The sequence below is a fragment of the Amblyomma maculatum genome, chromosome 1 (genome assembly GCF_055883805.1).
Source record: "Amblyomma maculatum isolate TAMU_Amacu chromosome 1, ASM5588380v1, whole genome shotgun sequence".
Taxonomy (NCBI): Eukaryota; Metazoa; Arthropoda; class Arachnida; order Ixodida; family Ixodidae; genus Amblyomma; species Amblyomma maculatum.
In genome coordinates, this window is record NC_139344.1 from 348,763,407 (window position 1) to 348,787,940 (window position 24,534).

General features: G+C 45.6%; 1 protein-coding gene across 1 annotated transcript in view; it reads right to left on the reverse strand.

Annotated features, from left to right (window-relative positions):
* ss (aryl hydrocarbon receptor spineless) overlaps positions 1–21,002 on the reverse strand; it is a 73,271-nt gene extending 52,269 nt beyond the window's left edge. The window contains exon 1 of the mRNA XM_084577395.1: positions 20,708–21,002. Within this exon, the coding sequence (XP_084433521.1) occupies positions 20,708–21,002 (295 nt within the window). The remainder of the gene's footprint in view (positions 1–20,707) is intronic.
* Positions 21,003–24,534: the final 3,532 nt, after the last annotated feature.

The following is a 24,534-nucleotide window of genomic DNA, read 5'->3' on the forward strand; positions in this document are numbered from 1 at the left end:
TAAAAAACTTGATCTCGACTGCCCTTGGATTTATACAGTTTGGCTGCCAGCAGCCTGGTTCGTTGACAGCATAAGGAGCGATCATCAAGGTGCAATTTTCAAGAATAGTGAATTCATGAGCCCCGCCGGGGTGGTGCAGTGGTAAGACGTTCGACTACTGTCCGGAGCTCCCGGGTTCGAACCCGACCTCGGCGGCTGCGTTTCGATGGAGGCGAAACGAAGTGGCGTCCGTGTGCTGTGCGATGTCAGCGCACGTTAATGATCCCCGGTGGTCGAAATTACTCCGTAGCCCTCCACTACGGCTCCCGTTTCTCTCTTTCCACCTTCACTCCCACCTTCATCCCTTCCCTTACGGCGCGGTTCAGGTGTCCACAGAGTAAGTGTGACAGATACTGCGCCTTTCCCTTCCTGTGAACCAATTATTATTATTATTATTATTATTATTATTATTATTATTATTATTATTATTATTATTATTATTATTATTATTATTATTATTATTATTATTATTATTATTATTATTATTATTATTAATTCATGACGCATGCTGAGCAGTATGCCTAAGTCTCCGGGCGCTACCCAGTCGAAAAGAATTGCAGAACCATGTCAAAAATACGACAGATAATTCTGTAGTTCTATCGTGAACGTCAGATTTTCCTGTAGTTCTGTAGTACTTTTCTGTAGTTCTGTAGTTTTTCTGTAGTATCTTTTAGTTGTCTGTAGTTCTGTAGCACATTTCTGTTGGAACTACAAAAAGCTCTGATGTTACTATAGAAAGTTCTATTGTCACAACAAGTTTTCTGTCGAAAACCGCACAGAAATTTTGTCGTAACAACAGAAATTTTTTTGTAGTTTTTTTCGACTGGGTAGGGACAACATTAAAAGTAGAGAAGCCTGGGTAACCCTGCTGCGAAGCGACGTCCCTTCCGACCAGCAGAAAGCCGTCCGCCTGGTGGCTGAGGCCGCGAATAACCAATGTATATTCGCCAGTCCTTAGTCGCGGAGGTTCCAGCCCCCGTTCCTCAGGCCTGCGTGCCAGGAGCGGGGAGTAGGCAGCCTCCTAAATCGGTGGAAACTAAAGTTTTAATCACTCACTCAATCAATCAATCAATCAATCAATCAATCAATCAATCAATCAATGCGTTTGTCATGAAACTTCGTCACTATAGCTCTGGTTAAGCGTCTATTCGTGCGGCGGTTTCGTTGAGTATTCGTGTAGCTTATAGCGACACTTAAAAATGTGCAAATTGGTGCCCACCCACTGGGTCGGTCGAAAATTCCCAGGCCATAGGGTCTGCATTTAGGCTTCATAATGAGGCAGTCAAGGCAGCTTTTAGGATGCCAAGGTCTGTAGAGGTGAGAATGATCCTTCTCTATACCGCTTACAAAGATGATTAGTTTGGGGGGCGTCCTAAGTGCCTCGCAGCTTATACCAGAAACAGGTAGCGTGGCCTGCGAACTTTTGAACGACCCTGTACACCTTTAAAATTTTTTCCCTGACAACCGTGACGCTTGACCCATTTCAAAACTCGGTTATCCGCTTTCAAAAGGCACAGTAATCGAAGAATGTTGCTCAATTTACATGCGAGCAACTCAATCTCACCCTTTTGCAGCGTCTGAACACAGGACGACCAAATCAGCCGCCATTAAATAAAGCAGAGCGATGGGTGCTGTCCTCCCCCTCCCCTCTCCTCCCTTTTTCTTACACTAAGAGGCACTGTGGTGTCGGCATTGTCACTTCTTTTCTTTCTTTTTACGACTGGCACTTGCGGTGCCTCGTACGCAACATTCCATCTTCCCCTCTGCCCTTCCTCTCTCCATTTTATTTATTTCCGCTCAGTGTTGTTTTCTTCGTCATCATTCTATCGTCGATCGTATAGAGCAGCGCCGCGCCCGCTATGTTCGACGGCATCTCCCATCCATCTCGACGCCCGGGGACCCGCCTACCAGGCTCGTTATTAACAAGCGCAGAGTGTACTCACCGACGACGAACAACGAGACGGGGAGAGAGAGAGAGAAAAAAAGGAATGCGACAAAAAACAAAGGAAGACAACATTATAGCGGTTCGCGCTGATTGCGCCGCCGTCTTTCTATTTTCTTTCCTTCGACAATTTTATTATTCACGTCTTTTTTTTTTTTTTTACTCTTACATTATGTGCTTCTTCGTGTTCATCACGGTTTCATATATCGATGTACACACACTCACACACTCGCTTGCGTGCGTGCGTTCGTGTGAAAAATCGACAGCGGTGGATGCAAACACTGGTCTGACGAGAAAGGAACGTGTTGGGAAATAAAATAACAAGGACGGGCGTAGATGAATGATAGCTTTTGAAGAGAACAAGACGAATAGAGCGAATGCACGTAGCGTGGCAAGGGGAGACTGCAAGGGTGAAGAGGAAAGAATTTACAAGTTGGTTCTTTTGTATTGACGACCAAAACAAAGCAATGTCCACGAGGACGAAATACGTGAACTGACACGTTTCAAGATTGGCTAAAAGGTACCGTGATTTTTGGCGGCACCGCATGACGAAATGGTGAAGGGTGGCTAATCCTAGCCCTGATGGGGCTGGGACAGGTAGGTCACCGCCACTTGCGGCGAGGGCTAGCCTGCCACTGATTTTTATCTGTTGTAGGCCGTCATCGCATCCGCCACCACCGAAGTGGTGGCGGACGACGACTGTTGTTGCGGCGCGCGTCTTTATCTCCCTCTTCATTTTTCTTTCTTGTCTATTTTCTCTTCTGTCCGCACGAGGCAGCGGAGGTGGCTCAGCTACAGAGCCAGTAGCAGGCCCGTGCATTTTCTTTTCTTTCTTCCTACAGCAACAGCCACAACAACAACAACACCGCATGTGAGACAGTCGCAGCACCTTTGCGTTACGCGTACATAAACACTCCTCCCTGTTTCGGCTGATGAGGAGCGGGGAAATGAAATACACACTTGTGTGTGTTGCGATTCCAATAATAATAATAATAATAATAATAATAATAATAATAATAATAATAATAATAATAATAATAATAATAATAATAATAATAATAATAATAATAATAATAATAATAATAATAATAATAATAATAATAATAATAACTGACACCTGAACCACGCCCTTAGAGAAGGAAGGTGGGAGTCAAAGCGGAAAGAGAGAAAGGGGTGCCGTAGTAGAGGGCTTCGAAGTCATTTCGACCCCCCTGGGGATCTTTAACGTGCACTGACATCGCACATCACACGGACGCCATTTCGTTTCGCCTCTATCGAAACCTAGCCACCAGCGGTCGAGATCGAAGTTGAAGGACCCCAGCTGGTCATAATGGTTCGGTGTCCACAGAGAAGTGAAAGAGTTTACGACTTTTTAGATCTAAGGGAAGCTACATAGCTAAAGGAATAAAAGAAGCGGATCGAAAAAGGGAAATAAATAATTCGTTGGAGCAGCTTAGATATCTCTTAAGGGCTGTAAGGCGAAATCCCTTATGCGTCTCTGTTCTTATTTGCCACGTCTTTCCCTAGGATGTGATGCCACCATCCAAGTTTCTTCGTTTTTGACTCAGTACAGTTATAGGCGCTTCGGTTATTTTAAGTTCTAATTACGCATAACCAGGCGTTTTTCTATTCTAATTCGACAAAAATCCGGTGTTTTTAACTCATTTTTGGAGATAACACTGCCTCGACGCCTTTCCATCGGATGTGACGTCATTATCCAAGTTTCTTCGTTTGTTTGATCCAAATTATAGATCCTTCGGTAGTAATAAATATTAATTAGTCTCAATTAAAGTATGTAATTTAATTCGACACAAATCTGGCGTTTCTAACACAATTTGGACATTTTTTTGTACTTTTTTGACGTCCGAGCTGCAGAATAATTTCGTTATCATGATGGCAGTGTTGTATGGACGAACATGCTGTATGAAAGAATGGAGTGACGATGTTGCCGGCAGTAGCTTATTCAGCAAGGAAGCAAAAAACGATAATGAGAAGAATGAATATTTGCGTGTATTAATGCGGCTAACGAGTTACTAAACCGCCTTCTCATTTCTAATACCTAAGAAGGGCTGCATATATGCCCTGAAGGTGCAGCCCCTCCCCCCAACACACACACACATACACACACACACGCACACACACACACGCACACGCACACGCACACACACACACACACACGCACACGCACGCACACACACACACACACACACACACACACACACACACACACACACACACACACACACACACACACACACACACACACACACACACACACACACACACACACACACACACACACACACACACACACACACACACACACACACACACACACACACACACACACACACACACACACACACACACACACACACACACACACACACACACACACACACACACACACACACACACACACACACACACACACACACACACACACACACACACACACACACACACACACACACACACACACACACACACACACACACACACACACACACACACACACACACACACACACACACACACACACACACACACACACACACACACACAGACACACACACTTTATTTTTGGTCCAACCAGTTCCAAAGCGCAGAACTTCCATAAGTGCTTCAAGAACAACACAGCACTGCATGCTTAGACGCAGACCCTCTCGGCTCTATAGTTTGGACAAAGATTGTAAGCTCATTTTGTTATGCAAAAAGAAAAAGAAATGACCGTAATAAATGAGCGCAAATTTTTAAGCCCGGATGTATTATAAGCTGTGTTAAGCTCTGAAGACCTGCTTTCTCAGATGGATTAGATGTGCCCGAATGTATGCGCGCACAAAGCGTAATGGGCTTTGAATTCGGCTTGTCTAGCAAATATTTATGAGCTGTTTTCCTTTCCTAGCAACGAATTTTGATTTTACAATATTTCTGTTCATGATTCGTTTTGTCAGTTGAGCACCAAAGTGATGTAGCGTTCACGTGATTACCTGACCACGTGACCGTATGACGTACTACGAGCTGCCTTTATCGACTTTGGGTGAGATGCGTGCTAACTCCTGTGCCTAATCGCTGCTTGGCTCTGTTACGGATGCGAGGCGATTGCTTTATATTTACCACCGCCTCTTCTTGCCTCTAACCTCTCCGCATGAACGATGCAGCTTACTGTTCAGAGTAGACGCGCTTACATCTCATGTAAGCTTATTCTTATCCAAATGCTCTCCTTGATGGTTTGGCTGAAGAGTGCTCATGTTGATGTACTACTTGAATGGACTAACACGTTTCCACGCCAGCGAATTTTATATCCATACCACAAAATGCCGCCCTATTCTTTATTCATTCATCAGCAGCAACCAAACGTAAACGCGGCAGTGGAACTTGGCTGCGCAAACTCTTACGCGCTGGAGCGCAATGGACGAAGTGCGAGACGACTGGAAGACCGTACCGACCGAAAGGCACTACACTCCGATCCCGTAAAGAAAGCGCAAGAATGAAAGAAATTATGAGGAGCCGCGCGGCGGCAGACAAGGGACGGCGCACAACAAAGGCGCTATAGCTGCGTAAACCTGAGAACTCCCCCGTATCGATTGTGGTTACCGGAGCGAGGGGATCGATGAAGCGATATGGAGCGCATTAACTCTGCTTCCCCTATCCTCAGGCTCCCGCCTTCCCTCTCGTTCTCTCTCTCACTCTCTATCGTTCGCTCTCCCTTTTCTTCGACTCACTCCTCTCTAGAGTCGCCATGCGCCGGCACGCCCGAGCTGCCGGAATAGCAGGGGTGTCCTCGCGGTCCCATTCATCTCGCCCCATCCGTTGCGCACTCCTGTCTCGTTGCTCTTTTTCTGCACAAAGATAAAAGTGACCTCGCTATCTCTGGCACATTATTTCATGTTGCACCACTGTGGGACTAACTCGCTTGACCAGAAAGTTGAGTAGCCCATTCTGAGGGAACTCGCACAATTTGCGGAACTCAGCTACTGTGGCAGTGTTACAGCTGACTTGCATGCTCTTTCAGCCACCGAGAAGCTATGACAGCGTTGTAAAGCTGATCATGCGTGAGGAACACCGCGTTCAGATGGAGGCGAAATACTGAAAACGCCTTGCGTGCTCAGATTTCAGCAAGTGGTAAAGAGGATCTGTGGGTAATCGAAAGTCGCTTCTGCATATAGCTCACAATGGTGAGCTTGAACCCAAATGTGCGCCCTTTCAAAATATATATATATATATATATATATATATATATTGAAGTTATGTGCGTTTTCATCACTACGAATGCGACGTCATGTTGCACTCGCAGGCTAGTGGTTTACAACCTAGTTTACAAAACCAATTTTGCTTCCGACCCCGAGGGCGACCAAGTCCCAAATCGTCCAAGAGAGCATACAGGCGGTCTAGTTGGTGCATGATATAAGGTTATAAAAAAAAAAAAAAAAAAAAAAGAACAGCGCGAAAAGGGAAGGAAAAGGGTGTTGTGTAATCTCATCTTCATATTCGCGCTGTTTTCTTTATTTCCCATATCAATTTGTCGATGTATAGTGAGGGTAGCTAATACCATCTTAGCGTAGGGCTGGCGCCAATGAAAGACAAAGTACAGGGTCGTCCACTCTTAGTGCGAACACTGCTTCCTCAGTTCAAAGCGCCATTACTTCCGACGCAGCCACATAACCTTATACCAATCCGCAGCACTGGGAGACTTCTTTGTCGAGCACCAAGCCGGAAGTCCAACTTCGGCTGGTGACGTGGGCGGAGGAAGTAGCCACAACCGGCAGCCCCAAGGCCGCCCGAAACGCTGCTATTTAATTTCGTTTTTCGGCCTTCAAAATAAAGGTTTTCGCCACCACCGAAGCAAAGTGGCCCAGTGACCAGTGTTCGCACTAGGTGTGGACAATCCTGTACATGTGGCATCGAAACTGTTACTTGGTGCATTTCGTAAAATGGTGTCAGAGAGATTTTAAAATGATTGCTGTGTAACGTCCCACCTCACAACGTTCACGGAAAAGTTAAAAAAGAAGCGCGTTCATGAATTTGTTCGGCAGTTTCTGGCGTTGATGGCTCGGTTGGTGGATGTCTTCTCAAGCGCGTGCTCGTTTCCGCTCAACTTCAAGAAAAAAAAAACAAAAAAAAAAGTAAGCATTCTGATATGTAAAAACAGAGGCGCCGACGTAACAAAGCTTGAAACTTCGAATAATGCGCGCACTGTATATACCCGGTAGAGTAGAAGCGCGAGTTTTTTTTTTTCTTTTTTTTTTTTTTGTTGTTGCTGATTTTCAGTTTATATCGGATAACAAGCTTTGCATATCAAGGCTTATATAAGCTGACATTTTAACCATGCTTAGTGGGTCGCAAGAGAACAGTCTTTAGTTTCGGATTAAAATTCGTCATTTTACTTGTTTTTCTAAGCAGATTCGGCGCGCCATATTCGTAGGCAATATTTTAAAGAACGTTTAGTCGCGTATAATGTAGTATACATCCTTTCTACTGCATATTTAATGATGAAGACACTTGGGCCTCAGTGGATGTACCTTCTGGTATTTTATATTTTCTACCTTTTTTATGCAGTCACATTGATACAGAAGCCGCCATGATCAAATTCACAACAGGTGTCATTACAGAACTATTACTGCGCAGTATCTAATACCAACCTAGGATGATATTAGATGCTGCCGTAGTGGGAGGCTCCAGAAAATTTGACCACCTAGGGTTTTTTAACGTGCACTGACATCGTACGGCACGCGAGCATCTTGATTTTCGCCCCCATCGAAAAGCGGCTGCCGCGGCCGGGATTTCATCCAGCATCCTTGGACACAGGAGCCCAGCGCTCTAACCACTGCGCCACCGCTGCGGGGCATCTCCTGCGTAATATTGTAGTAGTGATAGAAACGGAATTCGTCTCCTTTTTGGCTCTCAAAACCTCCTACGCAGCCTTCTCGCCGAAAAACTATAGAAATTATGTTCACGCGGAGATGTGTCCTGGACTTTATAACACGTGTTAATGAGGAAGCGTAACCTTTACTGTAATCACAGTTTCAGTGTTATTGCGTTTGGCACACAGACAAATCTCAGGTGAACATCCTTCTTTATGAATAAAAAATTTAAAAAAAATGCTGAACTTCGTTCTCCTTATTCATTACATATCCGCGTAAAGTTTCGCTCAGTGGTGCCTCGTCTCCTTGCGCACCATGTTTCTACATGCAGTTAATGCGCATAGGTGACGCTACCCACTGGTGCAAATGCGAATCACCGTCACCCCTACTCCTTATCCACTTCCAGTAGTTATGCAAAAGCACCGCCGTCTAGAGACCATTCAGTTTCCAATCGGGTTCCGTCCAAGCGGACGCGAGCTGATATCAAGGACTCCGCGGGCACCATTAAGTCGAGCGTCGAGGGCACCGGAAGTGCTTCACCACTCTCTATGGCTCGGACTTCCTGTTTTGCGGCGCCGTCGCCCTGACGACCACTGCCGGACCGGATTTGCCTCTGAAAATACTAAACGAGAAAAGGAAGGGGCCCTCTTCCACTCCTCGCTCGTAGACAAAGGCAGCGCGCGCGCGCTCCAACTCCTGGACAGCAATAAAAACAAAAATCCGTGCAAAAAATAAAGGGGTCATTGCGAAGAGAAATCATATTCCTTCAACGGGCATGTAAAGGGCACGAAATAACCAAGAATAAATAATGTTCTGTGCATTCGTATATACGCGCACACGGTTGGTACGGGGCCCGAACAGCGTAAACTCGCGCAGCGGACGCACAAGTCCTTGCAATTCGATAAAATCAAACTTTTATCTCTCTCTCTCTCTCTTTTCCGCGTAGCACTGCTTGTGTTCTGTCTAAATACCCCTGTGCGCGCATTTATAAGCTTACGCTCTCTCCCGTAGCAGCATTGTCGGCGCGGCGCACTCTTTTCCCTTCTCTTCGCTTCCCTTCACGTATGCTCAGTCGATGTGAACATGTACCGACCACATCCGTCCAGCTGCAAGCCTCTCACACTCCGTCGTCCGCTCGACTAGCGGGAGAGAGTGGACGAAAGACACGCCAGAGGGCTTTCCCTCTTCATGTATACGACATCAACTCGCGATCCGCCCACTTCTGAAGTTGCGAGAGATTTTGTCAGCGCGCGACCGCATTATATGCGGTTTGTTTCTGTCAACACTACCTGAGCGGCCAGCCAGGAGACAGGAAACCGGTCAGCCAGTCAGCCAGCCAGCGCGATTCTAGTCGCCCATGCGAGCTGCACACGCTGCGATGACGCATTAACTGCCGGCCGTGTCTATGTCGTTATTATTCGTGCTTTATTTCTTCGCCAACACCTGCCAGAATTTGTGCGATAATGTGCGGCCTAGAACGCATGCGTGTACTCGAAAGCTCACACACGAACGCACAGAAGTCGATTTTAATATCCAGGCTTTACACGAGCGACATTAGATGAATTTAACAGCTTTTGGTCTCGCAACACTTGGCAGAGACAGATTAAGAAACGGCAATTCTGGAGTTGGCGCAGGGAAGTATGAGGGAAATGGCGAAGTGCCAATAAGGGGAACCTTCGTATACACAGTACACATACCTTAGACATGCTCAGTAAAATTAATTCTTTATACAACTTTCTTGCTAACATGGCTTTTCTGAAAGCGATCAAAGTGGGATAAATTTCTTCCTCCTATGGCTTTTCCGATAGCGATCAGATATGTGCACTAGGACAGAAATTGATATTCAAACACCTTCACGTTGTTATTTCAGTTCATACACTGTACGCATATAAAATAGGATATATGAGCACTTTTTTTTTTCTTCTCCAAACTACTCCTATCACATACACTTCGCAGAGAAAGGAGCCAAAAAGAACATATAAATGATGTCCGCATACACAAGTGTACTCTTGCTTGCATGTTGCGAATGCCACTGATGTAGTGCGCTCTTGCAGCAAAACTGTCCTGATGCATGGTTAAGCTTTCATTATATATAGCCAGAGAAGCCTGAACGGCAATTCTGCAAGTCATGAACATAGAACTACTGTCCGCAACCCCGTGTTCTCGAGCCTGAAGTAACAATTAAGCGCGGAACAAATGTGCGTTCACGGAAAACGTATACCCTTTTTACGCCGTAAGACGTAAAAGCGAAAAGATGTGCATATACCTTTTGGTCTGTGATGCTTATTAGAAAATAATATTTATGTATACCTGTGTTTCTCTTTCGCCGAACAACAACATTAAAACAGTATACTTATCTACCTACTTGTTCGTTGCTTTCGCCAAATAACAACAACAGTAACATAATAAATATAATGTCCCCCACTTTGTCTCGTTTCCGGATGACGGATAGGCGAATGAGCTCCGGCCCGCTGACGAAGTGCCTGCAGGCGTGAGGTGAGAGATTCGTCAGGCGGTCGTTCCGCGTCCTTTCCACAAGGACCATGGGAGCTGTCTCGTTAGACTGCCACGCTGCGCGAGGCTGCTGCTAAAAGAGCGCTCACCTCTCCATCTCTCGCGCTGTAAATACTAATGCATGCGCTTATCCACATATGTCGCGATACGCGTGTGCGGAGAATTACCCGCGTTTAACGCCCGCGGACAACGTGCGCGTCCATGCATGCATTTCAGCGTCATCCCGTTTACTTTGTTTCCTTTGCGCCCTTTCTGTATGCTGCAGCAGCTCGTGGAAGAGTCTGCTCTGACATCTACTTTCTTACTGCGTAACAGTTTTTTTTTTTCTTTTGTGGTTGCTGTTTTCAATGATTCCTTCTCCTTCTTCCATCATTTGCTGTTTTGTTTCGTGCTTTTATTTATTTTTTTTGTTCAACTGTCCTTGTTTAGCGCCTGCATATTTTGTATACACTTAGCTTCTGCACTCATGGCAAATGTGTTAACGAAGGCCCCTCGCTTATGTGCAGGGCGCGCGCTATAGACGCGCACGCGTATATATGCGTGTTCACGGAAGCGTGCCCTGCAATTTTCTCTCGCTCTCTTTCTCCGTTCTCTCTTTTTTTTTTTCAGTTGCTTTGTTTTATTGACAGTAGGGATGAGGTGTTTCCTCGTTAGCACCTCATAACCTCCGCCTTCCCCACGCACCTCTAGATTCCCGGCCGGCCACTACCCCTCCCGAATAACACGCGTACACGCATTCCTCGGGCTCTTCAGTTTTTTTCTTTTTACTAACGCGCATATGAGCCAAACAGTGCTTACATGCTTTGCTAAACGTTTTAAGCATAAATTGAAATGCTTTTTTTGCACGACGGAGCGAGAGGCGTAGAACTTTTTCGTGGCTCATATTATCGCACCTCTTTCTAAACTCCTTTCTGACTTTCTCCTTCTACGCATTGACGCTCCTTTTCCATTGCTTACGTAACGCTCTGCAATGCCGGCGGTGCCCATATGCAGTACGTGTCTCGGGCGAGTGTCACTCTCGTTGTGCGCTCGTCACGTGTGCAGCGAAGCATTCTTGCGTGGAGAGAGCTCGCCACCCGCGCTGGCGCCGTGCATGCAGTATGTAGATTGTTAGCCGGCCCCGCATTTCACTGCCTGTTATATACAGACGGCGCTCGTTTTCCTCTTGCTCTGCGTATACGAATAGCCTGTGACAATGCTACCGGCGTATACACTGCCGGCCGGCTGGTCGTCAGTCAGTCAGAAAAGTTCCAAGTCCTCGTATGACAGAAAATGACCCTCCGTTTCTCGATTGGATTTTTTTCTTCATTAAATGCGCACTTTCTTTCTATTGAGGCTGGCATATAACTATACTTTTCAGTCTCGAGGTTTGGTTTCTTCGACTGGCCAGCGAAATGTATGCTGCCGTCTTGACTGACGACTGCAGCATTTGTGATCGCAATAACTTTGCGCCAGTTTTTCCATTTCCTGTTCGGTGCAATTTTTTATGGCTGGGAAAACTGCTCATGAACACAGCAAAACAAAGGCGTATTACTTTCTTGTACGCTGCTGTGTTTGTATAGGCCTGGTAAAGCGCTCGAGGTCAAAACGAGAGTGGGTTGACGTGAGAGCGGTAGAAGTGGAATTCGCGTTAACTCCCTGTCAAATTACCGTCAGCGAGGTCTGCAAATAAGAAAGAGATGAAATAAGGAACGATAAAATTGAAAGGAAAGATAATACGGACGGAAAGGATATATGTGGGCAACCTTGAAGCAAATAGAGCAAATGCTAACAAGTTCTCTGTGATCTGAATTTTCTGTCTTTGCTTCTTACTTTCCAGCAGTAAAGCTTTTTTATTTTGATTATCCAGTTGGAAATGAGCAACTATATAAGAAACAAATTTTCTCCTGGCCTCATTTGCTGCTGCCGGCTAGAGCTGCCGACCAAGTCCACTCCGTTGTACAAAAGAAAAAAAAAAAAGAAAAAGGAGGAGTCTGTCCCTGCATAAATGTTTGCACAGCGCGTTCTCAATCTTTGGCTTGTGCAATGTCAACCGGCTGCGAAAACGACCTAGAGGAGTTTCGACGGCAATGCATTGTGTACATGTAGAAGCAGCCGTATGCGGCGTGATTGGAGGTCGCTCCACAGATACCTGATTCACAGGGTCTGCAAAACACGGGTCTAGTAAATTTGGAGCGCATAATTACCGCGTGTGGCGGGTCGCTGCGTGAAGAAAATAATGCAGCGCACCCACTGTAGCGACAAAAGAAAAAAAAAAGTGAAATGAAGACAGCAGCTAGCACTCTGTACAGATGAAGAGATACAAACAAAATACAAAAGTCCGGTGGGATACATGCTGTATAGCTATAGAGAAATCACGGATATGAAGGCTACGCAGTAGCAAGTTGCTGCTTGATGCGCAGACGAGAAGCAGCGCTGTTAGAATTCGGCGAAATATTCATTATTTAACCGTGTTAGTCAGCTGCGCCCTTTGCGTATGCGACCTGCTCTCTATAATATGCTTGCATACGACTACGTTTTGTGTGCTCGTAAACATAGAGGCTCGCATTCGTACACGCGCGCGCGCACACACACACACACACACACACACACACACACACACACACACACACACACACACACACACACACACACACACACACACACACACACACACACACACACACACACACACACACACACACACACACACACACACACACACACACACACACACACACACACACACACACACACACACACACACACACACACACACACACACACACACACACACACACACACACACACACACACACACACACACACGCACACACGCACACGCGCACGCACGCACGCACGCACGCACGCACGCACGCACGCACGCACGCACTGAACATCAAACATGCTTCGGTTACACCCGTTGAAACATCAAATTCATTGGCATACCAAAATTCGAAGAAAAACGATTTTGAGGCGAAAGAGGCATCTTCCAGACTTTTCAGTGGGCATCGCAGCCGCGCCATGAGGTAAGTAAAGAAGGTGGGCATTAAAGAAAGAGGGTGGACCGCGGCATAATTTCAACCTGCGGATCTTTAACATGCACTGACATAGCACTGATATAACTGGCACCAAGCCGGGTTTAATGCCTCTATTGGAGAGTCATCTACCCTACGGGAGGTGTTGCCATGGCTGCTGCTTCTAACAATGATGATGACATCGCACAGCTCACGGGCGACTCCTGCATTTTACCTCTCTCGAAACGCTTTTGTCACGACCAGGAGTGAAACCGAATGTTTCGGCACAGTGCCGAGCATCCCACCCCTAGCGCCTTAATCGCAGAGCACACAAACCTCTGGGAGGATGAAAACGGTACGTTTTATTTGAGAGGAGAAGGAATATTCTATATGAGGAAATGTATAAGCGTGGGTAGAGGCACAGAGGCGTCAGTGAAGGGACGAATACAGAGAAAAGTGACCACAGCACACGTGGACCTGCGTGCATGTGTTGGTTCAATCCACATGTGCTTTAGCCATGATGTCACAAGTTTGAGGTTGTTGCTATCGACTGAGTGAAATCAGCCTTGCATAATTAGCCGGCAATTGCCCCCCGTGCGACACATGGATAACAATTAAAGTACGACACAACAGCCGCCTATACGTATAGACCAAAACCGATCTGTGACGTAAGCACGATGCGGCGGTGCTTCTGTCGCCAGGCTGGGCCGGTTGGGGGTGAAAACTAGGTTTAGCGCCCATAGGAATACATGGAACCGAATTATTTCTAAGCAGTTTTTTTAATTTCACGAGGCACCTGTGATGTCCTTATTCGGTGCACAGTAACCGTGAACATCCTAGAACAGATCGTGAAAGTATGAAATCTCATGACCGAGGCGAAGTATTTTTAAAACACCGCGAAACGTATGGGGGTGCGAGTTGGTAGGGCGACCCATAAAAACACAAGTAAACGCAACGTTGCAACCGACTTACCAGTCGGTTGCAACGCCGCGAGCGCCCCCTTTTTTGTAAACACGTTGTTGGTCTATAGCAAACGCTGAGGACTAGCTGATGCAGTACTCCATGCGTCAAATATCGCACATGTTCCATCGTGCCGGGCAGAGGCAGCAGTTTTGCCTTCTCATTTACTCAACAAAAAGTTCTCTCTATCGCTCGCTCTGTAGTGTTTCGCTGATTCTGTTGTGACGCAAGGATATCATGGATGCGGCGTGTTAACCTATAACGAACTTGTTGCACCTCGTGCTCGCGCACACCGACCCATTTCATTACCGTTCCCTCCGTGACCTGCAACCCTGTTGGTGTCGACAAGCGGGCAGCACGCTATACGCCATGCTAAACAAGACGAACCGCGCGAAGACTCGCTGCACGCATGCCGAATCGCACAGCGATCGCACGCTTCCTTCGGGCAATAACGGAACGATCCGCGCGAGTCTCGCGTGTACTCATGAAGGCCATCCACTCTTGAACAGTGAGCGACGGTCTCGTATAGTATGCGCACAGTCCACCAGGATCGCCGCCTACAGCGCTTACTTCAACGAGCACCGCGAGTGCTGAGCGTATATAGCGCGGCCCGGGACCGATGACCTGCTAACCCCGATGCTCGCACATCACACGCCGACATGTAGCGCGTGGGCTGTGGGGCGTCCAGCCATGTTTACGACATCGTGTCGGGCCCCGTATCGCGATGCTGCCGCAGCTCTGGCGACTGCGCGGACCTGACGGCAGCCCGGTCGTAAAGAAAGGCGCGTCCCGTTTCGCCCCTGTCCCGATAGGTGCGCTGGAAACACGAACAAAATAACAGGCTCGCTATGGGCGGTGCGCTGTCCGGGCCTGGCACTGGAGTGAGCGCACACTCACCGTCTAACGTTTATGGAACGCACTAATATATACTGACAAAACGTAATTTCGGCGCTGTCTTTATATACAGCCTAAAATAGATACGTGCCGCCTAGATCTGAGCGTGCGGATTACACACCGCTCTCAAGCAATACCTATAGGATACAAAGAAACCATATTGCTTCGCCGAAGTGAGGCTAGACACCGTGTGTACCTCGGACGCCTGTGGTCAGAAACGTCTCTCCTAGCCTTATAGGGCGAATTTAGCCTGTATTGGATGGTCTAAGTGAGCGTACGTGTACCTGACGATGTTGATTTTTTTTTTATTTATTTACCAAATATTGCAGGCCCTAACTGGCCCTAGCAGGAGGGGCGAAAAGAATACAATGCAGTGAAATATGAATTCATCAAAAGTAACATACTAAGCGCAAGTGACAAGCAAATTACGATGAGACATGTTCAACACTAACAAGAAAATATACACCAATATAAAACACGACTATGGTTGAAACGCCAGCGATTTATCTTTAGATTCAATGAACATTATTATATCAGAAGATAGCTTGTTCCATTCTTCAACAGTACAAGGGAAGAAACAATACTTAAATGCATTGATTTTGGCTTGATATGGAGTTACAGATTGTGCATATTGATGTCTTGTTGGACGTGTTGTAAGGGGCGTAAGGTAAGGTTCAGGGCTCATAGCAAGTTTGTTGTTTTTTAGCAAAAATAGATATTTTAGTCCCTGAATTTTTTTTTCGTGTTTGCAATTGTGGGATGGAGTTTTAATCCATTAAAATGGAGGGAGAGTCAGATGTGCGGTACTTTGAAAACATTAAGCGTACGGCTTTCCGCTGGATAGCCTCAAATGCCACAATATTCTTCTTGGTGTAAGGGTCCCAGACTGCGCAAGCCTACTCTATAGTTTGGGTCTAATGAGGCTGTAGTATGCTAACTGCTTTACCTTGGAAGGAACATTTTTAAGTTTGTGGCCAAGAAGGCCAAGTTTTCTGTAGGAGGATGAACGTATATTGGCAATATGACTCTTCCAACTTATATTAACTGCATATACATTTTTTTTTTTTTTAACAACGTAACTTCATGGTCTACTACCGCGCATGATACACAGATGAATTACACACAGTGGTTGCAATATTCGGTAATGATGGGGTAAATGCAAAAGACTGAGCGTTCTTCAAATCATCTAAACGCCATCTGCCCTAACTTGCGTGCACCGAAAAAGCGATGGCGGTCGTTACGTCACGGCACATCACGTATAGAGTTGCGAATAGAGCGGCGTATAGTGAACGAAGCGTGTGTGGAGGCGACGAAAAGATAAGAGCAATGTAGAAACGCGAGTAAAAGCTGGTGGGGCGCTATACAATATAACGTATAGCCGCACCAATTGCTCCAAATCGAGACTTGCAACTTGGCAATTGACGAACAAATATGGTTACGCCATCTTACGCATGCCTCACACGTACAATGACTAGTATAGGACGACTGTCGACTCGATTCCGTCCTAAACACGTTGGGGATACGAGAAGGCAGTTAACGCTGCCCTGAACCATGCACATATCCGATGTTCGCGAATAACATACTTAGGAACCGGAGTATTCAAGAAAGTCAGGTCATATGCCTTCTCGACTAGCACTGATAATGATTAAGTCAGTCAACTTCGAAAGTAAAGCAGACCAAAAATCAGTACAACCTGCAGCATTGTTCATTGCTGATTCACTAAGTGTGGTGCTTACTTTTATGTATTTATTTTTGTTATATGCGGTGTTTCGCACCATAGGAAGCGGTAAATAGGTATCTGCTCTCGTGTAGAACTTCATACCTTCTCACTTGTAAGTGAAGTTAGCTTTGTAACCGCAGGTCAAACATGGCAAAATTACTTGTTGATATGAATATGAGCTCAGCACTGAAAAAAGGAAGGATAATTGAAGCGAATAACTGCACTGTGGACAAGAAACAGAAAAGAGACGGCCAAGAGTCAATATCATCAAGCTGTCGTTCTATAGGACACAAAAACAAAAAGAAAAGAACAGATATGTATAGGTGGATGAGGAGGAAGAACTCCCGGTAAGGTGTACATAGGAAATCACACAATACTGCTGGGTAGCTGCAGTTGGTGATGTGTTGCAAGCAGGCGAGCTGGGATTAAAACAGAAATAAGGTGTATGATAAAAATACAGACTATACCAAAGCTATCAAACGAAAAAGCAGCGAAAATAAAGAAAGGAAAGACAGAAGAAGCAGTGGACACAGATTGAATACGAGATGTGCGTACAAAATTAGATTTGACCAGAATGAAGAAATGAAGGGCGTGATAGGGGAATAATGTACGTAGCAGGCAAAAGAAGCTTCCGCCGTTGCTATCGCAATTCAACTAGGGTTAATCAAAGTTAAACCATAACTAAATTTTTTGTCGTCCAGGATACCGGCTTAATTTGTTGCACTCGTCGAAAATTTCGTTCACTCTTAAAAAAAAAAAAAGAATAAAGGCGGAATTTCCTCGGCCACGCTGAAAAGCAGCTATACTGATGCACTGGAGAGCAGCCCTGTTTCATACATTATGAAAAGCCAGCTTCATTGATTTCTTGTTGCAGGCTTGGAACGCGTCGCTTCTGTTTTCGACGTCGAAGACCAGAGCATTACCGACACTACGCGCAGCGATGAATTTTTAGTAACGGTAATTATATTAGTATAGTTAAAACTTGTGCTGCGAAATTTCTGTTCCAAATTAATCCTTTACAATAATAAATTATCGGACCAACATAGCAATATATACCGAAAACCACTTAAATTACAGCAGTTTAATCGCTGTCCTATCTGCAGGTGAGGCAATTATAAATTTATTATACGTGTTCACGGCCGCAAGACTAATTCCAAACGAGAAGTGCTGCGAAAATATAATATAGCTCATTAATCCAGATATAAACATTCTTGCTTTGGACAATGTGTGCATGCTGTAAGAAAAACGCGGTGTTGAAGACTTTCGTGACGTTTCCATTCCTGCTGTATACTTAAAGATGAGAGATAAAGATGAAGTGGTAGCTGCGGTGTGTGCTGAGGGGTGCAGGTACATTCACGCAAGTCATCAGCTGTTACAGGCTCTTGGACTAACCTTGCCACGTATCAATATTAATTCACTTGCTGTTTAGACGAGCGTTGCAGATATATAAAGTTTACATGTAGACGTTTCGCCACCGTCAGTAATCTTTATCTGTATGCATTCTTACTACCATAAGAGCAGCACTTGCTACGCGCACCGAATAAGCCTACAACATGGGAGTAAAAAAGGAGTAGCATGTCCTCCGGCACACTCCCTCTCTGGCACACTCACTCTGGCACACTGGCACACGCCCTGATTTTCACCACGAACTATACGGAATGCCATATACTTTGGTAATTAACAGGAGCATAATTTTTTCCTGAATAAGATTTATTTGATGTACTTAGCAATGAAAGGAGACATTTAACCGCTGTAACAGAACTTTTGATGTTATTAATTAAAAGATATATCAGTATCCTTTGAAATATTCGTAATTGCTAGAACTTCGCATAATTTGAAGTGAAGGTTGACTTCCGTACTTCTAGTTATGAAAATCTTCCCGAGGGATCAAGCAGCTTGCCCTGACAGGGAGTGTGCTATAGGACAAACTACTCCCTTTTTACTCCCCTATAGGCTTATTTATGTTTGGGGTGTTGAGTACTGCAGTATGTTTATCTGTGCAAAAATAAAAAAAAAATAGAAAGCTCACGTTCACAAGGAAAGGAAGAATAACGTGATGCTTGCAACACCGAAGCGCGTTCTCCATGAGAGAAAGTCCGCGCAGTGTTTTTCATCATTGAGCACCCAAGCTTCTAAGAACAAATGTGCGCACACCGCGCGTTTCATCAAACATTCCGCCTTGCGAAGATACATCAGCGCTCTCTCATCGGCCTATTTTTCATGCGAACAAACGGACGCGGTAGCCGGGGCAGAAAAGCAGCGCATAGCGGTCAGCACCGACCGTGCGTGAAGTTTTCAAATAGAACGCGAGGAAAACCTGAAAACTTTCCATCTCCCCGAGAGTCAGCACGGCGCCGCGCAGACAGATGCGGGGGAGATTTCCGTGCGCCATCTAATTCATCAACGAAGACTCCCGGCTGGCGAGCCGACCAACGGCGCGTTCCCAGCCACCGGCCGGCGGGCGATGCCGCCGCGGACGCTGCTGCCTGGGAACCAGGCGCTGCCGCTCGCACGCCACCGCGAGGCACGCATATCTCCACCCGGCTTCCCCCCAGGTTTGTGCGTTACGGGGATAGGCTTCGAGGGCCGGTGCGGAAGGGAAAGAACGGGGAGAGCAACCGAAAATCGCGTGACTCTTCCAACCGGACCGCCAACCGGCGATACCTCCAACAAGCCGCACCCGTATCGCAACAGATGGCGCTACTGACTGACGCGCCGAAATCCATGTGCCGTCACTGTTTAATTTTTATGCGAAACATTCGACCTGCATATCTGCATATAATGATTTTATAAAGATAGAATGTATAAGCAATTGTGGAGGTATGCTTACTGCATAACTTAAAATGCGCTTGCACTGTGGTCAAAGCGGAGAATGATGCTATATGCGCCATGTATTCATGTATAAAGCGAGAATACGCTCCTAAGTGTCAAAGGAAGCACTCCCACAGCAAGAAAGCCAGGAATGTGACATTTTGTGGCTTCTTCTGTCGTTTCAGGCAGAAAGACAAATACGCGGAGACTGGAGGCGAACGACGCGTTTTCTACAGGATGGCTGCGCAGTATAGTGTTATACGCCTACACTGAGCGTTTCCCTTTCTGCCAAGATCTTAAGAAATGGTAGACGTAATAACGACCTCAGCTTCTCATGAACACCACCTTAGCGTCACCATATGATTACGTAACTCAATAACTGTGTGTTTAGTTCCAAATTTGAGTTCTTTCATGATGCTCATATCGCGTCAAAAATTCCTCTTACCGACTTAGTTGCACGAACGTTTTCCCTTGAAACAATGTAATAATTACGATTACAATAAGCAGTCCTCTTAGCGGAGCCATGCATGCTGCAAGCTGCTGCAAAGTGAAGATGTGAACTAAATATTTCTAATTGAAGCAGTGTTTGTTCCGTTCCGCAGTACCACAACAGCCGGAAGTTCGATGTTTCAGCTAAGCAAACCGGGAAGACTTCATGATTTGGCTATAAATTTCTAACCTATATATTATATAATTTATAACCGAGGCCGTATCGGAGAACTCAATACATACACACGACATTCGCACACTTCTTTTTTTTTTTTTTTTTTTTTTTTCAGAACACTCCTCAAAGTAGCGCAGTTTTCCTTCGAAGAAAATTTCTAGTTAACGCACAGATATACCCACGTGCCATAGAACTAAAGCCAGAGAGTTCTTAGCTGTACAGAACAGCATGCTATACAAAATGGACACTGCGGCAATTCGACGACGTGCATACGGCGCATGCTTTGTGGGAAAATGATGTCACCTTGGAAGTAGCTCTTGGTGCGTAGGTAGGAGACACTGAGCCTGAGGATGGAGAGCTTGTCCAGCTTGGAGAGCACGTTCTGGTCGAAAGGCAGCAGGCTGGCCAGCGTGTCCAGCTCGGCGTTCAGCCTCTCCCGATGGCGCTTGCTGGGGTTGGACTTGACCGGCTGGCCGTTGGGGCCTTCCTTGGGAGCCACCCGCACGCTGTGCAACACGGGTTTCAGGACAAGGAGGAAGAGGTGGAGAAAGCAAGGAATAAGGTTCGGTGTTACGAGCGACGCACTCGAGACAAGCATGCGCTAACACCGATTACTCTGAGGTGAGAATGCGCAACGAATCTGGCCTGCATATTAAGCAGATTCGCAGGAGAAATAAAGAACTCACTGTAAAGAACAAAAAATCGCAGCCGCACCGGTGGTACGCTGCGTGCATTTGCTACAGAAGTGCATTCTCAGCGATCGCGTTTGCATCCGGTGAGGAATCCCCGCATCTTTCTTATGCTCTTGCGTGGAACGTCGGGAGAAGATCTGATATAAATGTGATATGATCTGATATAAGAAGATATGAATATGATAACGTATACCTTCCTAAAGCTAGGTAGCTATGTATGCACGGGTTGTACAAGTAGTTTGCACATATCTGCATTGTCGCCCGGTAGGTTCTGCAACAGGACGTCAAATTGGGGCACGAAAGTCTCGCCTGCAAGCAGTGCAGTGCAGTTGCACGTTTCAAAAATAGCTTTATCCAGAACAGTTTAGGAACACCACTTGGGCGCCGTTCAAAACATTTGAGGTCAGTCGATCAAAGCTCCGCGTACGCCACGACACAATTTTGAAGGAAGCGTCGTGAAAATAAAGAAGAAGTCATCTACGATATCTAGATGTATTTTGACCTCTGATGACCTCACGAATCCGCTACCACATGCGTTCAACGAGCTTAAGATGCTTAAGCCAGCCTGCGAGGGAGACCGGGAAATTCAAGTTGTGCATTGCCCTAACGCCGCTTCGCTTTGCTTGTGAGGGGCTCACCGTCGATATATCGACGCCGACTTCGCTGTCCGAGAAACGAAGTGCAGGGGAGCGGTGAAGTGCTTCTTAATTGAGGCTCGTGCGGCTGTGTGCGAACGCCCTTCAAGAAACTTAATGGATGCCAAGTTTCTGTCGCAATCAATGGCACGGCGCAAAGGCGCAGATCTCCTGGGAGTGCATATGCGACGATTGTACGGAGCCGTAAGGCAACGAGCGTTCTTCGACCGTGAACGATTGAAACACACGACGAACGATTCGAACAGGAGGCAAAGGAGGCTCGCATTTATAAGATGGGTGTCTTTCGTCCATTTTAAAAGGATGGGCTGGGGATCATATGGGACCGAGACGGTGCATATAAGCTAACGGGCTTCAGGTGTATTCTGAGCGACAAACATGAATGTCGTCGAACTGATATGATGTAAACAGAAGCAGCATGTATCTTTTGCATTAGATTGGAAGTCGCCGCACCTAAGAAAAGCTTAATATGCGAACGCAAAATCAATCTTTAGCCAGGATAAATATTCTCGTGAGAGAGGTGACATATTCTCAGGAACCATACAGATACCCTTAATCTTAAACTATACTTTCATGTTTGAAGCGACATACCACTAAGGAGCACCTGGACGGAGTGTAGAGTCCGATACTCATGCGTATACGTTAAGCAGACGATAGTTCGGCGTACAGCTTATTTACCTTGACGAAGTAACGTATAGTAATATGGCCGTCAACACTACAATCCATATTACGCGAGAAAGGAAAATGATATCACGAAAAAACAAAAAGAAAAAAAAAAGAAACACCCCTCAACTGTCGAAAATATCTATTAACAACGAATAATCAAGTTTGAATGCGTATAGGCATCATTCCATGAGCTAGTACTACAATGATACAAAAAAAAAGAAGAAGTAAGACTTTGCATTTGTTAATTCATTTCCGGTGTGAGAATGTTAAAATGCACATGTAGTTTAACGAATTTATATAGCACGTGCTTCTATGTCATTTACATTAGCATAGCAATCAATAGGCATGGTTTTCGGTCTGCCTCCGTCGAGATATGTCCGCCACAATCGGGAACGAACCCATGGCTTTGGAAAGGATAGCCGAATGATCAAACCCACTTAAGCCTTCGCAGCGGGTTGAAATACAAAACAAGAAGCACTGAATTCAGTCTTTATTGTTCACGATGTAGTGAAGTTTGTCCGTCGGCGTCTTAATCGAAAATCATCCTTTTTTGTCCCATCTGCGTAGCTCACCCATCTCTGCTTGGCCTCGCCAGATTACGAAATTTTGGACATAAAGCCGTACTGATATGTTGACGTCGCGTGACTGAATTAAGACGCTCCTTTGAAGCAGCGCCAAAGCTTATGCAAATGTTTTTCTGATCGGTATTTTCTGTAGCGATGAAACATATATAGACTACATGTGCAAGCTGTGAAAAAACTTTTGTAGCCCGTCTTTCACTATAGTAAACCCGAAATCAGGCCTCTACGACGCCTTTTAATTGTGAGCCGACTGTATACAGTCGGCTCACAATTAAAAGGCGTCGTAGAGGACAGTATATATATCCTATTGTACCCTATAGGGTACAATAGGATATATATACTGTCGTACACATGCTGATGATAAATGGTTTAGCTTCGATGCACGATGAAATTTCCGTTCAACGTTTTTCGTGCACTCTATGTGAATAGTTAAAATTGACTTGCAAAACTAACGGGTTGCGCTTTTGGAAATAATTATGAAGCAACTAAAGAATGGTGGAAGGCCTTTTCGATGAACACATTGATATGGATGGTTTACACTTCCTATGCATTCCAAATTTCGCTTCTGAAATTTGTCCTGCGCTCACAATGAGTACTTAAGATTTTCCACAGAAAACTGATGAGGTGTATAGCTTTAAATATTTGTGAAGCGATTGTGAACTATATCAACACACCTTTATTAGCATACTGACAGAAATGATCGAAGCTTCCGATGCATGCCCAAACTTTGCTTCTGAACTCTGGTCTGCGTTCGCAAAAAGTAAATCACACGTAGAAAAATAGTGGGCGGGTTTCTGAACATTAGTAGCAAAAAACTAATTCACCGAGAGAAGATTGCCGATATAGTGGTTGCTGTTGTGACGTTAAACAATATGTTTAAAATTACCTTTATAAACACTTTTCCTGAAAATGTCCTGAACGTTAAGGATAAAAGCTGGCCAGAGCGACCTTAAACAAGTTTCCGTCCTTATTCAGGGTCCAAGGCTAATCAGCTGTATAAGCTATGTGAGCTGGCGTTAAAAAATGGAGGCAGTTTTGGATAGCTTGGCAAAACAAAACAAAACCCGAAACAGCCCATTCGTCAGCGACCCTAAACTACCGCTTAGCCTTAGAAGGTTCACGCTCGCTAATTACGCCTTTTTTCGGCGCAGTACCCCGAGAGAAGAGAGGAAGTCCAGTCCAGCCCTTGCACTTTTCGTAGTACAGAAACAGATGTAACAACGTTCAGAACACCAGTTAAAAGCGTATCGCACTCAGAACCGCATGCCTAGGCTGGAGAACAGCGCTCTTCGCTAGGTCACATCAAACATTGAAACACAGAAGAACAGCTGATAAACGGGCCGCTGTCTATGCAAATGAATGCGCAGTGGTATAAAAAAGAAGATAAATAAAAATATGATGATGTATGTCAAGACAACGCTTGTGAAGCTCCAACCGTCACAGGAATAAAACGAAGAAGTATTCGAAGCTGAACGACGTGGTGGTGGGAGAAGATGAGGAGCATGAAACAAGAGAAGACTGCATGGAGCCAAGGCGAA